Here is an 18,080-nt window from a genome sequence, read left to right on the forward strand (position 1 = left end):
AACAGTAAGCTAAGTTTAATAATATGGATTATATGTTACACACATGAGAAACTGAAGAATTGCTTTCCTTGCCTAAGAACTGCACAATGTAGAAGAAGAATATAGCATTATTTCCCCTTTTCAGAAATCTACATATAATTGCAATATATTTTCATACAAAGAAAATGTTATTAAGAAAAACTGAGTGTGAGTTTGTACTCCACTCAGTAGAATATTAATTGTAAAAAATATGAAACTTCACAACAAATAAGGGCAGTTTGAACAATCTTGCTCAAGATAACTTGAGCTAATTCACTTAGCCATTAGGTTTGTTTCCTCTTTTTCTGCCTTTTCCAGAGGCCTTTTCTATGATCATGGAGATGAAATCCCCCCAAAATATGTCCTTTCAAAGTTAAATCTTACCTGTTACACAGGATTAGTATGTAAAGTCTGCTTATCCAATTTTTGGCTCTTTTTCTCCCCATGTTAAATATTAATGAGTTCAGAACTTGGATTATTGAATTGGTGTGTTTTTTATGTTTATTTATGATCAGAACTTGGATTATTGAATTGGTGTGTTTTTTATGTTTATTTATGTACATGGATATGATCTGCATAGCTCTTATTAGCTTAAAGATACACATAAGGTAAGAGGGATGGATAGTGTTGGTTTACTATCACAAACCTTCATGTACATAACCAGGGATTATTGAATAAACCATAATTGGCTAAATTCTCAAACTATACCTAGCAATAAACTTTTTTAAAAAAAGTTATTTTGAAGAAAATTAAACAGAATCTGTAAATAACATTTTAGAAATTCAGATATATTTATCTAAATAATACAAGGTAGGAAGTAAAATCAATGCAAGAAATAAAATATAATAATGGGGGGAAAGGAATGAATAAGAATAGATTAATATTTACCGTTTTTCTGCATTGCAAAATACTATTTTTTCATGAAGAATATATTATACTTTTTAAACATGTAATCTAGATCATGTGGAATCATATTGACTGATCTTTCTTTATTGCTACCATAAAGTTAATTCAAAGGTTGACAATTCACAAATTTAATTACTCTAATCTATAAACCAGAGTTTACAACCACAGTGACTGAACACACACAATCTACTAATCTAAACCCCAACAAACTACATTAGTACGATGCATGAATGTGTGCTTTTGTTGTTGTTGGCAGTATGTCTGGTATTTGGTCTTGTGCAATCTCTTCTTTGATGAATGAAATGTCTTTCTAATGAAACATTTCAAGAAAGAATAGCAAGAAAACCATCAAACTCAGAGAGCACCAGGGACCCCCACAGCCCAACCCTGAGCTACCAATATCATCTTCTATCAATCCCTTCTTTGCTATTAATACAATTGCCAGATTCTTTTGAGACTTCATGGGTCTGAAAGAAAGATGCCACAGATTTATGAAACTAAGTTTATTATTTTAATGTAAGACTTTTCTATTGGAAGGGGAAGCATGTGCCTAAGGCCCTTTAATTCTAACACAGTGGGCTTCATTTGGTCATGGGCCAAAGAGAATGCAAAAAAAGGGAAAGAAAGAAATCAACAAGCTGTGTTTACACATTAGGATATTCTTTTTACTGACGTTAGTCTGCACCTGTGTTTTTGTGTAAACAGATGCATAAATAATTCAGGATGAACAGGTGAATTATATATACATGTTTGTATTAATATTACAGTTTTTCAAAGGTGTTAGCAGTTGAAAATGGATTGAAACTTTGCAATAATTATCAGAAGAAATGACAAATAATACTGAAGCATTCTATGGCATAGTGCAGTGGTGGCAAACCTCTGGCACACGTGCTAGAGGTGGCACACAGAGCCCTCTCTGTGGACATGTGCGCCGTCCATCCGGTCTTCTGGTCTTTGCACGTGCCAGAGCTCCTGAAGACCAGCTGGCCGGCACTCTGGCGTGCGTGAAGACCAGCATGCGCGTGCCGGAAACTTGAAGAGTAGGTGGCCGGCACATGCATGCGCAATGACCAGCTGGTCTTCGGGCTTCTGGCACTCTGGCATGCACACATTGTGGTTTGGGTACTCGGTGCCAAAAAGGTTTGCCACCATTGGCATAGTGACTTATAAGAATTTCCAGAATGTGAGTCCATAGGAGAGAAACTTCATTATAAACTACGTAATGTGCGTGGTATAAGACAATAAAGGAAAAGCAAACAAAGGGCCATTGCAAGGAGATAGTGAGGAATTGGTAATGGGTGACAGGGAGAAGGCAGAACTTTTTAGTCCTATTTTACACCTGTCTTTTGTTAGAAATAAAATAGAGCCCCAGTTAATCATCATTAGCAGGGAAAGAAGGGAACTGCACCTTAGGATAGGCAAGCAGAAGGTAAGAAAAAACATAGGCTAAGAAGAGTGATTGAGAGGTGACATGATAACAATATTCAAATAGTTTTCACTTAGAAGAAGGAAATTGACTTTTGTCAATTGTCCCACAGGGTCAAACCAGTGGGTTAAGCCTACCAGGGAGTAGGTTGAGTCTTGAGGGCAGGAAGAATCAATTGCTACACGAAGTGTCGAATCCTTCAAACAGGATGGGTGACCATATGTTGGATGTACTCCAGTGCATCCTGTGCTGAGTGGGTAGTTGGATGAGTGGATCTCCAAAATGGCATCAAAATAACAATTGTAGAATTATTTAATGCAAATGGAACTGGATTGGCCAATTTATTTTTTGTTATATTTTTATCTCAACCTTTATGTAGTACTTAAAATCTCAACCCCAAAATCACCCTTTTAAGTTGCCATAACAGACAGTAGACTAAAACTCGGGGGTCTTTGGCATCTGCCCAATATTTTAAGCACTTCATGACACCGGCGCCTTTTCTGTTGTCATAGCATAATTATAATATGATATTTAATTCGTCTCATGAACACATTTAATTTTTCCATGTTCATCAGAGCCTCATAATCCCAAATGTTTATGCTTAAAATGTGACAACCTACATGAGAACCAGCAAATTAGGCAGGTAACAAGGTAACATGATTTGTTAAAAAAATGAAGCTGTGTGTGATTATAAGCAAACAACAAAAAATTGTCACAGTTTTGCCAATAAAACAGAAAATGAAAAAGGCAAATGGCGATGTTCTATTCCACCTTCTATTTATGACCCTTTCTGGATTTTTTCCCCCTATAGGAAAATATTTTATTATTGTTTTATTGTTATTTTAATTTAACAAAATAAGAACATTAAACAGCTATCTTTTTACTCTTCAGTATGACATGAAAAATCGCTGCCGATTCTTGAATCGCACGAAATATGAAGATCTGAATTTTAAAGATCTCTTTGTGGGCAACAGAATTACTATTTTTTCACGCCACCTCAATTTGGTGGACTATGCAGATCAATATACATCTCGCATGCTGGGCAGTTGCAAAGAAAGGTGAGAAAGTGATGTTTCTGAACTTCTGAAGAATTTTCAATTTTGTAAGTCAATCAATGTACTTTGCTTAGTGATTCATCTTATTATATGCAAGAATTGGAGGCATTGGATTTTCTGATGGATGAAAGGGAAAATGGAGAAGAACATTAAATGGGGACTCAAAAAAACTGGAACCAAGTATGTGAACATAAAAAAGCAGAAGCAAGCTCTTTGTTGTAATCTTGTCTTGTTTTTCATATACTTTTCTACTGCTTTAACTTTGTGTGGTTATATCTCTTAGTTACTCTCAGAGGATTATAATTAAAATGTTCAAAAGTATATTAGATTTGTTACAACTCAGACCATTCACATAGAGCCAAAGTTGGCTGTTTTAAGTTTTATGATAATCCAAATAACACCGTGAAACATAAAGAATTAAGATCCTGTGATAAAATGACAAATAAGATGGAAAATTGCTGCAACAGAAAAATTACCTCCCCCCCAAGATAGCAGTATTATAATAATACGGAAGATTATTTTTCGTCTGATTTAAATTTACTGATGTATGACAGTCATTTTTATTTTTAGCACTCATTCCCAAGTTCCTAGATAATATAATTAAAATGTGTTTGAATGTATAAAATATATTTGTATATTATTTTTATATGCTCCAATGTATTAATCATTAATTATTAATATGTTTATTTTTTTAAAGGAAAACCTGTTTCTTTTGTGTTGATGTCTCTTACTAAGTAATAGTAATAATCACAAATTCTTTTTTTCAGTATTTAGAAAGAACTGCAAATGCCAAACTAGTTTTTTCAGCACTGTCGAAAATATTTTTAGAAAGGAAGAAAACTAGGTTTTCTTGATGACATTTGTTCATTTTCACATTTGGCAATGTGGATAACAATAACAAAAGTAATAGCAAATATCCTTCTCTTAAAAAAAAATGTTTGACATCATACATTGTTGAAATAGAAGAGAAATAGGGTACACATGTGATTTCACTGGCTTCATTAGAATTATTGTTGATCAAGATATTTACAGGCATCATCAATAGGATTACTGACATCAAATTAATATGCCAGATTATGCCCTAAAATACAAATTAGTAATAAAAGTATGTGTCAACTAGCATTTAGAGATTTTTTAAAGTACAGGGAGTCTTCAACCTATGATCATAATTAAGCCTAAAATTTATGTTGTTAAGTGTGTTTTGCCCCATTGTACGACCTTTCTTGCCACAGTTACTAAGTGAATCAATGCAGTTGTTAAGTTAGTAATATGGTTGCTAAGTGAATCTGGCTTCCCCATTGACTTTGTCAGAAGGGCGCAAAAGATAACCACATGACCCTGGGACACTGCAAGTGTCATGAGTTAGTTGCCGAGCATCTGAATTTTGATCACATGACTGTGGGGACGCTGCAGTGGTTGTACATGTGAAAAATGGTCATAAATAACGTTTTCCAGTGCCATTGTAACTTCGAACGGTCACTAAAAAGAAACTGTTGTAAGTCAAGGAGTACCTGTATAGCTAGAAAGAGAGGGGACTCTTTAATTAGCAAAGAAAATATGTGTTAGTATTTTTTAAAAAGGAAGAGAGGCAACAGAGGAATAATGGATGGGCTTGTCTAAAATGGCAGCTTAGCCTCTGAGAAAAAAAACTAAAAATTGATCTGTAATTTCTTTTGAGATATAGAAAATAAAATTATATGGTTTCTAGATCTAAAAGTTTGTATACACTAGAATCTGTCTTTTGCATCCTAGATGATTTCATCCCATAATTTGAGTGGTGGTTTAGATTCCTTTCTTTCCTTCATTCCTCACAGTCAGCCACTGTTCCCAGAGAAAAACAAAAGAACAAAAGCCTCCAGCAAACGCCTCCTTCCCTATTTAACCTCAGGGCAGTTCTTGTTCAGTAGTTTAGCCAATTTATGATAGGTAGAAGGAGATTGGTTCTCAGGTCAATTGTTGAGTGTCTTCTGACCTAGACAAATCTTTAGAAACTTGTATTGTCACTAAATATCCAGCTTAATCCATAGGACATTTGTTAAAACTAAGGCTCTACTGGGTTTTTTTGTTTGTTTGTTTGTTTGAGGTGGCTGTGTTTATCTGGCTTTGAGCTGACCATGGTGCTTGAGCTACTTGATTTCCTGAGGGAAAATTTAGAAAAGCACACAAAAAATGGTACTATTGGTTTCCCACAGTGATTGCACAATCAGTTAGGGGCATTGCTTCCTCTCCTTTTTCTCTTTCACACCAATTTCTGGCATATTCCCCCCCCTCCCCCAGTACCATAATTCTACCATAGATAAAATTTCAATTTAATTGTTTGCCTTCCTGAGTTTCTGACAAAGAAAAACACTCAAGGCATAATTTTCTTCCTTGACTGTTCTATAGCTCAAGAGTTCCAGTTATATTGCAGTTATCAAAGAAATAAGTTCATGGGATAATGGGGGTGACAGGATAAAAGAAAAATCTACTGGATTTCGTTTAGGCTTTTGAAGAACCATAATCTCCCACCATAAGAACATCTTTCCATTTTGCAGCATGAGAATATTAAACATGATATTGCAAAAGTATAATTAGCTGCTCTACCTGCCCTATTTTGGGTCATATATTAGGGTTGTATTTCTTCAGGTCCTTCCTAATATATAGCTGCTTAACAAATAAATGGGTCCTTTATTTGCCTAACATAAGGTCCCTTTCTCCCTAACTAGAATCTGGAGAGGATAAAAGGACAGCAATGTCTAAAGAAATACCCTCCTTATTATTTGTTCCTGTGCAACTTCTTGTCAAAACTCATTTGTATTACTGAAATGTTTGGGCCAAATATTTCCATTATCTATCTGGGCACTAGGAATGATCACATAATGATAATTGATATGATTATGTTTTCCTGTCTTGGTAACGTTGATGCATAAGCTAATATTTTTAAATTTCTCATTTAAATTTGTTAATAGAACCTTGGCATTATTAAAACCAGATGTAGCACTCAGACTTGGAGACATTATCGATATTATTATTAATTCTGGTTTTACGATAACGAAGGCTAAAATGGTGAAACTTACAAGGTGAGATTTTAATCATTATTTTTCAAAAAATAGAAATATAGTTTATATTATAAATCTTTACTGATTTATGTATAGTCTTTAGCTTTTTGTGAAACTACACTAAAATGAGTAGCTGTTGCTAATGTATGTCTCATGATATTTTATTGAAGCATGACTGTGAAACCATCATATTTAGCATTTCCATCTTGAACCATGAAGTAGCTCAAGAATGGAAGAAATAAAGATAAATACAATGAGATCTCACATGAATGATTTAATGAATAAATGAATGAAAAAGACAAAAGGTATCTTGCTTGTAGAGTTTTTTTCAATCTGTTATTAAGAAAATGCTAGAAATATTATTATATATGCATTAATTAAAATATTGAGAATCCATTAATTAAGAATATTAAAAGTGTTCATAAAATATCTTTTATAGAGGAGAAGCAATGGATTTACATGCAGACCATCAATCTAAGCCTTACTACAAGTGAGTATATATTTTGGAATACATAGTGATTTCACTTATTTCTTACATTTCATGAAATAAAAACTCTTACCATGTTGCTTTCTATTTATGTCCCTTGAGTTATTTACATAAACATAATGTAGATAGTATTTGATAAGCATAGAAAACTAGACCTCTTAATTTTATACTGTTTTCCTTGTACAGAATTGGACAGTTAATCTTGACTTTCAGTTCTGTCAGGTTTGTAGTCAAGTCAAACTCAACTCCTGGTGATTTCATTGACATATCCATGCGATTTTCTTGATAACAATAAATCATTTTCTATTGCTACATTCTAAAATGTATTTTTGATTTTAGCATTAAAAAATTCCTGTGGTCTTCTACTCAACTGCTAATCATTTTGGGCCTTGTTTAAATTTTTTTAGTATCAGCTAGGTCCTGCAACCCACTCTGATACTTCTAATAAACAAAACACATTCTAACAACATTAAAATACTCTTTCATCACTTTCTCATCTTTGGAATTTTCTTACAAGAGTATACATGGTCTTATCTTAATACATAGGTTTCATTCTACATTTTATTTGGTATTGCATACTTAGTTTTTTTGCAGTGTATTTTTGTTTCAGAATGGTCTCAATCCTTTTCATTTTCCTTACCATTAAGCAAATTGACTTTATAGTATCATACTGTAGTATAGTACTATAGTACAGTAGTATAGTATAGTACTGTGGACTGTGTCAAAAGATTTAATGATTCAGTCTATGAAATATCCAGTATATCAGTAGAAAGCTATCGTTAGTTAGCATAGACAGATTGGAAATTGAAGGTCAATGATTTGTTTATAGCAATTGATGGTTGTTGCCAAAAAGTGATATTGTGGTGCATTAAAAAAGGTTCTTATTATTGCAAAATATAAAGTTAAGCAGTTCCTCCTTTCCAGGAGACTAGGAGTAGGCAACTTCACAAGCAGCCTGTCTCTGTGTTCCAGGACACAGCAGCATGGTCTTTGGTTTAAAGTCTATTGGGTAGAGTATGGGAGTCAGATGTGCACATTACACCTTGTTATAGGTGTCCTCAACTTAAAACCATCTGTTCAGCAACCAGCTGCAATGACAATGTCACCAAATGAAATGACGATGCCTGAAGTTGTGGCCAAGGTCAAAAGATAAAAACTCAAGTGCTTTGCAACTCACATGCCCTTACAACCTTGGGGATATTGCAACTCCCCTTGCATATCCCCCCCCCCTTTGGCTGCTTGCAGAGATGCATGCAGCAGTAGCAGCAGCAGCAGCAACAACAATTGCCCCTGCAGCCCAGCTGACCTTCACCACCTTGATTTTTCTTCAAACCAATATCTCTTTTTATGTGAAAGCCCTTGCGATGTGCAAAATAAATGGTCCACATAGGATATGGGGAAATGAGGCTCTCGAAGCAAGAACAAGGCTCCAGCTATTCTTCAAACCATACGTCCCGTTTTCATAAGATTTGGAGAAGACCAGAAAGTTTCTAATAAGATGCCATCTTACAGAAGGAAAGGGTTGCCTGCTTGAAGAAGGTAGGGGAAGCTTGGTTGCAGAGGGAAAAGGAATCATATCAATGGCTTCATGTGGTGACAGTCAATTGGGCAGCAGGGGAAATTGGGATCACCGCTGGCAGTACCACTGTCCTGAGCCAAAATAGCATGGATGGGAGGGAGAATGATCCTTACCTAAATTCCACCTAACAATCCAGGTGATCACCTAACAACTGCAACTGGGAATGATGGAATTGAGGTCATTGAGTGAGGTGGTCATGTGAGCACCTCACTTAATGACTGCAATAACTTATGACTTCAATTCTGGGCTCAATTGTGGTTGTAAATTGAGGACTACCTATTTAAAAGTAATGTTAGGAAATTCAATGATCTATACTTATTCCTGATTATCCACTTAATTAGGCACATGCTGTTTCTGGGAGCAGTATTGATGTGCTAAATTTATTTTGTAGTGCTTTATATACACACTGAGGACCAGTACTTTGTTTTTTTTGACGTGCATGTTTACATTTGAACAGGATTGCCCATATATGTACATAAATAATAGATGGAGTTCTACCGAGAGAGATGCCTGACTTGATAAACTTGGCAAGCATCATTTGGCCTCTAAGCTGTCACTTCCTAAGGAGCCAAAAGTTTAGAAATTTTGTAACTGCTTACTCTGCAGTTAAACATAAGATCAGAGTTATTGAGTAGTCAGCAAATCTATTTTTTCAGTTCTGCTTTTCTTAAAATGATTTCGGATATTGCAAAAGATATGAGAATGAACAAAGTATTGTTTTGAAAATAGTATTGTGAAATTATTTCCAATAAGATTTTTCTGCAAATTACTGCTTTACTATAGTAGGTTAATATTTGTGCTATGTATCCAACTTTGTTGTTATTATTCTCTTTAGGACAGAAGAATCCTCTTGAAGCATTTGGTTTCCCAGGTATTCTAACTATTCTATTTTTTGCTTTTAGTGAGCTTCTTGAGTTTATTACAAGTGGCCCTGTTGTTGCCATGGAGATTTTGGGAGATGATGCCATAGGTAGATGGAAAGAGTTATTAGGACCTGCAAATTCCGTTGTGGCACGAAGTGATGCTCCAAACACTATTAGAGGACGTTTTGGAAGTGACAGCATAAGAAATGTGGCTCATGGACCTGATTCCTTGGCCTCTGCTGCTAGTGTAAGTTTCTCAAATATACATATATTTGATAGCCCATTCTGCACATGACTTGGTTCTTGTTAGCATATTCTAAGAATTATGTTTTCATATCTCTCAATTAAATCTATTTCACTGATGCACGTAAATATGTAGACTGAACACCATTTCCTCTTTCTTTCTAAACCCTGTTTAAGTTACTACTTTTGACCAGTGTAGTTCTTTATTGACTAGCCTCCTAATTCCATAGCTTTCAGTTTAGCTTTGATCAAATGAAGCAATCCTGCAAGAGAGTAGCAGATCCTAAGGCATATTTTATCGCTAACACAAATCTCTTAGCATTGGGGCAAAATGTTTGCTTTTAGAAAAAAAAATAGTGATTTGTTATGAAGATTGCTTCAACGAATCCAAGTATTGTCATATCCAATCCTCCACTTTAGATAAGTAAGACCCTCCTGATACAGGGTTTGTCCAGGAAAACCACTGTACTGTATAAACTAATTACGTTTATACCACTTCATCTCATTTTTTTCACCATAAAGCCTCCCCTATATCGTCGTCACTTTGAATAATGGTAGTATGATTTCAGTCAAATATTGTCCTGAGCTGGTAAAGGAGAAATTGCATGATAATACTCTATCTGTAAGATAGTCAATCTTACAGGCTAAAATAAGATATATAATGTATACTTCTTTTTAATTTTAATCTTGTTAGAATTGAAACAATAAATGTTAATGCATAGCCATACAGGTTTTTTTTATAGTTTCCTAACTTTTCATTATGGTGGATTAAATAATCTTAAACAGATCATCTGAAGGCAAAACTTCAAATGAGTCTTTCCAAGGTATAAGAAAACAGATTGGACCGTATATTTGCATTTTACTTTCTGATGCCTGCTTTTCTTTCCATGGAAACATGTTCCTTGATGTTGATTAGAGGAGCTAAGAATAGTGCTGCTGGCAGTGTTTTAATTACTCCCTTATTTGTCTCTGCTGTGTATCCTTAAAAGTATTTTAATGTGGTATTATGTATTTAACTGGGATTATAACTTGTAATGAGTTAAAGAATCCATTAATTTATACATTGTTGAATGTTATACAGCTATAAAATGGTATACCACATGCTGATGCCATTGAAAATTTTTAAGTTTAAGAGATTATAAATTAGGATGGCAAAAAAGGACTAGTCCTTGGCACTTGAAACGTCTTTCTGTTTGCTACTGATTTATCCTTCTCCCAGTTTTCTTATCTTCTCTAGCTTTCTCCTTGTTTTGTGTTGCTTGGAGAAAGAGAAATATTTATACTGAGATTACTTAGCAACTCAGGATCATTGTACTGTAGAAGACAACAGGCATTGCTCCTATTATTGGAGATAAGTGAAAACATCTGCCACGATTGAGTCGAGGTATCTGGGAGAAATAATAGGTGATCCAATTCACAGGTGCCCTTGCTAACCTGAGATTTTACCTTAGGGTCCTGTTCATGAGAAAACATGCCACTAATGGGGAAAAGTGTGTGTGTGTGTATCAGTAGTGGGATACGACCGGTACGCCCCGGTACGGGCATACCAGTGGCTGCTGGGAGCACCAGGTACCGCTCTGGTAAGGTGCTCCAGAAGGCCCACCCGCCCGCCTGCCCTCTTTACCTGTATTTGAGCCGATCGGGGCTTGCGTGCAGGAAGTGTACGGTGCCTGCCCGATGCTCTGCCAAGCAGATGGAGCATCGCGGGCGGTAAGTATGCATGCGTGTGCTGTGCGCATGCATGAGGTGGACGCCCGGTCCCGTTGCACCGTACCGGTTGCAACGGAATCCAGAACCCACCACTGGTGTGTATGTATGTATGAACTGTATGTATGTATGTATGTAGGTAGGTGGGTGGGTGAATGGATGGATAGCAGAAGCTGTATTGATAAAATAGAAGAGCAATTACTTGGTTTGTGAAGACCAACTTTGGGATAAAGAACTGGAGATTAATATCTCTGAATAGGTATTAAAATTGTAGATCTGAGAGAATAGATTCAGGATATGTACATATTGTTCAATTGAGCAGCTCATGCAGTTCCATGAAGATAGATGATTTCTGCTGATTGAATTTTTAAAATCATGGTCCTAAACTTTTCTGTAGCTGTTGGAGAGAGGTTCTAGCACCCAGTCCAGTCTGCATTTTTTTATTTAAAACACCACCACCACAGGAGAAGGATCTCACCTCATCACGAAGAGAACCTCTGCTGTTGTTGATGATGACCTTTCCCTCCCCAATGAGCAGCTAGCCCTGTAAAAAGGCCCTCTGTTTTCTAGGAGGGGGCAGACAGGAAAACCAACAAAAGAGTATCTGTGTTATAACAGATAAATAGGAAGTAGGACTGTGGTTTCAAGCTTATTTTTGTAATTCGGTTGTTGTTGTTGTTTTGCTCCTTTCCCCCCATCTCTTTCTTTCTTTATGTTATTGAATCGCCTCATTCTGCCTGTATTTTTTTTTCTTTTTCATTAAATCATTAGCTCTGGTTGTTTTCTCTCTCCCTTCTTCTGGTTGAAAGACACATATTCTCCCATTAAGATATTCAGCTTGCTTTGGGATTTGGATTGTTATGTTTTTATTGTCTTGGGTGTCTGGCTTTTTCATTTTTTCAGGCTATTAAGTCACCTGTTATAGCTTGCTGTTCTTTTGTTTCTTCTGGTCCACCTGATTCCCTCTGATAATCTAAAACTCTTTCAACAAAGTCAGCAGTCCTGTGGCATTCAGGTTAGAAAGTTCCTTGTTTCCAAGATATGAGCAGCTAATAAGAAATCAAGTGTTATATAATTTATTGTGAGAGATTGAAATAATGAACTCATCTGGTGGTTAAGGATTAATATGTTGTGGTGACATAGGATGATTTTCATGGTTTTCTCCCTGCCTATTCTTGGTAATGCAGTACTGAAATTTGCCTTACATTTCTCAATGTTTTTTTTTTCCTGTGAAAGATTTATTGTATTTTTTTCTTGGCATGCAGGTAGTTCCCGACTTATGACCACAAATGAGCCCGACATTTCCAATTCAACCAGATAGTTGTTAAGTGAATTTTGCCTCATTTTACAACCCTCCTTGTCACTACTGTTAAGTGAATCATTGCAGTTGTTAAGTTCAGTGAATCTGGCGTCCCCGTTGACTTTGCTTGTCAGAAGGTCGCAAAAGGTGATCACATGACAATGGACATACTGCAGCCTTCATAAATACAGGCCAGTTGCCCAGTGTTTGAATTTTGATCACATGAGACAGGGACACTGCAATGTTTTAAGCATGAAAAAAGTTTGTAGGTCACTTTTTCAGTGCCTTTGTAACTTTGAAGGATCACTAAATGAATGGTTATAAGTCAGGGACTACCTGTACTTGAGAATTTTTTGAAAATTGGTATTGGTTTGGATCTTTGTGTTTGGAAGTCTATTGTCTATGCTGAATGATAGAACAATCAGATGAGGCACTTTCCAAAATATGTTAAAAAATAAGGAATGGAAATGAATGGAATGAAAACCAATGAATCTGACTATTGTTATCTCAGTGCTTTGAGACCCTATTAAATTTCTGTATTTAATTCTCATTATTTCCAGGAATTGGAATTATTCTTTCCTTCCAATGGAGGCCGTGGACCTACTGGCACTGCCATGTACACCCATTGTACTTGCTGTGTTATTAAACCTCATGCAGTTAAAGAAGGTTAGTTATATACCTTGCAGAGTCAATACAAATACCTGTTGCTCCTCTTTTTGTCTAGTTAGTTAGTCATATACATAATTTCCAGAATGGTAGCTACCTCAGCCTGATTCTAACAAGCAAAGCTGTTCTTTTTTGTTAATGTTAATACTTATAGTTGCAGAGATAAAGACCTGTTTTCCTGATCATTTTTTTCCTTCTTTGACAAAAGTCTTTTCTACCAGCACATTGTTTAGCAGTTAGGCTCTGATGATTTCCAGCTGACCTGCTTGCAGAATCAGATGGAGATGTTCTCTGTATGCAATTAAAGTACATAAATCACATAAATAATTATTTGGGTTAACAGGTTCTGCAGAGATATTGGCAAGAGACTGCTGTGCAAACCACTTTGACCTTCATGTTTTGTGGCTTCTAGCAGGTCCTCATAGAATAAAGTGATAATGTTTAGACTATGATATGATAGTTTCTTCTTCCCATAATACATCGGTATAATCCTTTAGTACAAAAGATAATTACAGACAGCATATAGGAATAGTGGATGCTTTAAAATGAAAAAGGACTGTTAACAGGGCTTGTAAATTGTGTTTGATCATTTTAAAATCCTTTTTTAAAATTTTGGAATTAATTTGATTTTTGCAAATAAAATTAGCTCATTGCATTATAAGAAAATATTTAACCCTCTGTAGCTTTAATATTAATAACATTTCCCAGCCTCGGCACTTTTCAAAAGTATGGACTTTAGAATCACTATTAATGATCTGCTGGCTGGAATATTCTAGGGAAATTGAAGAACAAAATATATCTGAAGGATATCTGGATTACAGAAAACTGCTATTTTTTACTATTCTTTTTCAAAAGATTTGACTAAATTATTTAAAGTCATTCTTTCTTTCTGCCAATTTCAAAACTATGGTACAGGTAGTCCTCTTAATGACCATAATTGGGACCTATAACTGTTGCTGAGTACCACTGTCATTAAGTAAGACATCATGTGACCATGCTGGACTTGTATATAATATAATACAGGTAGATCTTGACTGTATAACGTTTCATTTAGCAGCCATTCAAAGTTCCAATGGCATTGAAAAAAGTGACTTATCTCCATTATTCACAGTTTATGACCATTGCAGCATCCTCATCCTCACATTGCTAAAATTCAGATTCTTAGCAACTGGCTCAAATTATGACGGTTGCAGTGTCCTTGGGTCCATGAGATCACTTTTTGTGATCTTCTGACAAGCAAAGCCAATGAGGAAGCCAGATTCACTTAACAATTGTGTTATCAACTTAACAACTGAAGTGATTCACTTAAACACTGTGGCAAGAAAGGTTGTAAATGGGGCAAAATTCACTTAACTATCTCACTTAGGATCAGAAATTTTGAGCTCAGTTGTGGTTATAAATCAAGGATTACTTGTGTAATATAGTATTGATAAGAAAGACAAAGTTTTTCCTTTGATCTGCTTTAAATCTTCCAGTGTTCTTCATTGGATGGTATCTGGGCCTAGGGTTTTGAAAGAGTAAAATTTATCCCAGGCCACTTCCTCCATGCAATGAATACATTTTATACCCTGTGTTCATATTCTTCCTATTTCTGTTTTTCTGAGCTAAAGAACCTCAAACATCCAAGAGATATTACAGAGTTGGCAGTGTTATTTTCAACCACTTTCCTAATTCTACTTAGGGTGGCATTTGTCTTTTAACACTACCATACACTGAGCTGACCTTACTGAACCAGTCTACTGGGAGCACCTGTTATGCAGCGACGCTTAAATTTAGAATTTGCAGGATGGATATCAAAAAAGAAGAACCCCAAAGAAGATCTTTTGAGAGTTTATTAATTAAATGTCCCAAATATGGTCACAGTGCTGATTCTGTGGGCAGGTCTTATATCTCTTTGCCCCATTCCCCCATCTCTAAAAATGTTTATCCCGGCACTGAGATAATTAAGTGGAAGGAAATTGGTGTTTGTGTTTATAAATTGTGAAAATGAAAAGAATGCAAAAGTGTTCACAAGTACACAGTTGGGAATTCAGATTGACAGGAATGCTGTTCTCTCTAGCTGTTTGCCTAAAGTGCTCATGACAGCAAGCCACGAGTCGCTCTGGAGGCAAAAGCTGTCAGCTATTAACTTGTTAATGTCAAGGCAGGGATTTTGTTGGTTGCTAGCAGCAGCACAAGCTGCGCTCAAGATAATTAATTTGCCTAAAGTCATGGACTGCAGCTTCTTAACTTGTTTTTCTTAGCGCTTGTTAGGGAGGTGCTGTGTGGTGGAGAAATCCACTCAGGGGAAAAAGTTAGTTTGTTTAATCAATCTCTCTGATTTGCAAGAGGGAAAAATAAATTGCCAATTCATCTAACTCAGGGGTGTTGAACTCAATTTCATTGAGGACCGCATCAAGATTGTGTTTGACTTTGGGGGGGCTGGGGTGGGTGTGGCCAGCTTAACGTCACTCCTGTCGGGGGCATCTGTGCTGGCCAGCACTTTGCCAGTGAAAACAGGCTCCTAAGCTCCATTTTTGGCTGCCATGACTCCTGCAACCGTCTGCCAGTGAAAACGGAGCTTGGAAGCCCATTTTTGCTGACAGAAGCACTGTGGGCTGGTCCTTCACTGTTTTCAGGGTGCCCCGTAGGACAGATGCCTTGAGTTTGACACCCCTGATCTAACGGAAAGATCTTTCTAAAGGTCTTCAATGGTTTTTCGTTTTTACCATCAGAATTAGAGTTACGTGTTTTATATCACTCACATACTAGGCCAGCTCATTGCTTACATCAAGATTATCTATGATTCATTTAAAAATTACTAATCTCAACATAGATCTTTTACTTCTTATTTTCCTCTAAAAAGGAACTTTCCCTTTGATTTCTAGTCATTTGTTTCTGTTTAACCAATTAGCAATTCTCTTATGCCTTGACTGCTAAGTACACTAAACATCTTTTGATGAGAAGCCCTCATCCATGTGCCTACTGACACTCTCGAAGAACTTTGTTAAGCTTGGTGAAGCAGGATTTACCTTTATGAAATCAATGCTGTTTTTTCTTCAGCCAGGCTTGTATCTAATGTGTTTCCCCCAAAATAAGACCCAACCAGAAAATAAGCCCTAGCATGATTTTTCAGGATACTCATAATATAAGCCCTACCTCACCCCCCCAATGCCCCAATTAAGATTGTCAGCCAGATGGACATGTATCGTATTTCCCAGAAAATAAGACATCACTTGAAAATAAGCCCTAATCCGTCCTTTGAAACAAAAAGTAATATGATACCCGGTCTTATCTTTGTGAAAATACAGTATGTATCTAGTTACTTTTTATTTTATTTCCAACTTTACAGATTTATTTACAACAGATGTTAAGTTAACTGGCTTAAAGTCTAATTTATATAAATCACCTCCATATCCCTTTGTAGAAATCTGAATGTAGTTAGTAACACTGAGCTTGATGTAATTTGTTACATATTTCTGTTTTGTTTTTGATTAAGAGATTAATAGTTTCACATTTAATGACTCTTCGGTGACTCAAATTAGGGCTCCCTGATTTGCTATAGTGCAGTCTCTGAGGGTGTCCTAGAATGCAAGGGGGGGGGGGGTTTCCCACACCTTACAATTGCTTATTGATAAACTGTTGACATGTAACCTGAACCTGCATACCAAACTTTATTTTCTTCCCTCCCATCTCATCCCAAAGTAAATCCTATATTAGGCTAACCACTATAAATCTGATGAAATGAGCTGTAGCTTTATATAAACTTTAAGTCTTTTAATAACATTTGTTAGTCAGAAAAGGTGTTAACAGACCTCTGATCATTTGCCACTACAGACTAACATCACTTTCCTTTTATTGGCTTAATGAGTTACATTAACCTATCTAGTTACTAACCAGAACAAAACACATGCCCAGTGGCTGCCATCTTGGCACAAATCTGGATGGCTACAGGAAGTCAAAAGATTCAAACCTCTTAACACTTTTTTGCCATTTTCTGGTTGATAGATCAACAGTAATCATTTTAGAAAAATTGTACTAAAACTAAAATTGTACTAAAAGCCCCACACAGCTTAACAAATCTCTCCAACACACTGAACCCAAGAACATGTATGCAGTAGCAGTTTATGGACAGCACAGATTAGTGCAACCATTTTGTTCAGAGAAATGAACTCTTTGCCTTTATATAATGGGTGATAGGCCAACAGACCTTTGAGGTGGGGGAACTAACAGGATACTGTGCCTGACTTGTACAACCATCACATCAGTGCATAAACTTTAATAATGATTGGTGGAGACAATGTTTAGAAAGTTAAAATTTTAGCCAGGAGAAACCAATAGCATTTCACAACTATAGGGGTAGCAGCAGTGGTGGGTTTCATTGTTTTTTAGAACCTCTTCTGTAGGTGTGGCCTGCTTTGTGGGAGTGGCTTGCCGGCCATGTGATGGTGGGAATGGCTTGCCGGCCATGTGACTGGGTGGGCATGGCCAACTTGTAAAATGTGGTGAAACTCACTTAACAACGCTCTTGCTTAGCAACCAAAATGTTGGCTCAGAAACTCTGGCATTCGAAGCACGCAAGTCTTAAAGCTGTCAAGTTACAAGACCTTGCACCCCTAACCCTTTAGAGAAAAAAACCCCAGGGGTGTTCAAACTTGACAGCTTTAAGACTTGTGGACTTCAACTCCCAGAATTCCTCCTCCAGTCATGTTGGCTCACGAACTCTGCATTGAAGTGTGTAAGTCTTAAAGCTGTCAAGTTACAAGAACCTTGCACCCCTACCCTTTAGAAAAAAAACCCCCAGGGGTGTTCA

At 36.4% G+C, this 18,080-nt stretch overlaps 1 protein-coding gene across 4 annotated transcripts in view; it reads left to right on the top strand.

Annotated features, from left to right (window-relative positions):
- The window catches only part of NME7 (NME/NM23 family member 7), a 72,008-nt gene that overhangs the window by 23,096 nt on the left and 30,832 nt on the right, over positions 1–18,080 (top strand). For all 4 annotated transcript variants that reach the window (XM_081952718.1, XM_081952719.1, XM_081952717.1 and 1 more), the window contains exons 3-7: positions 3,242–3,408; positions 6,354–6,464; positions 6,883–6,933; positions 9,412–9,619; positions 13,183–13,288. In XM_081952718.1, the coding sequence (XP_081808844.1) occupies positions 3,242–3,408; positions 6,354–6,464; positions 6,883–6,933; positions 9,412–9,619; positions 13,183–13,288 (643 nt within the window). The remainder of the gene's footprint in view (positions 1–3,241; positions 3,409–6,353; positions 6,465–6,882; positions 6,934–9,411; positions 9,620–13,182; positions 13,289–18,080) is intronic.

The sequence above is a fragment of the Natrix helvetica genome (genome assembly GCF_964273705.1).
Source record: "Natrix helvetica genome assembly, chromosome: 4".
In the NCBI taxonomy this organism is placed as follows: Eukaryota; Metazoa; Chordata; class Lepidosauria; order Squamata; family Natricidae; genus Natrix; species Natrix helvetica.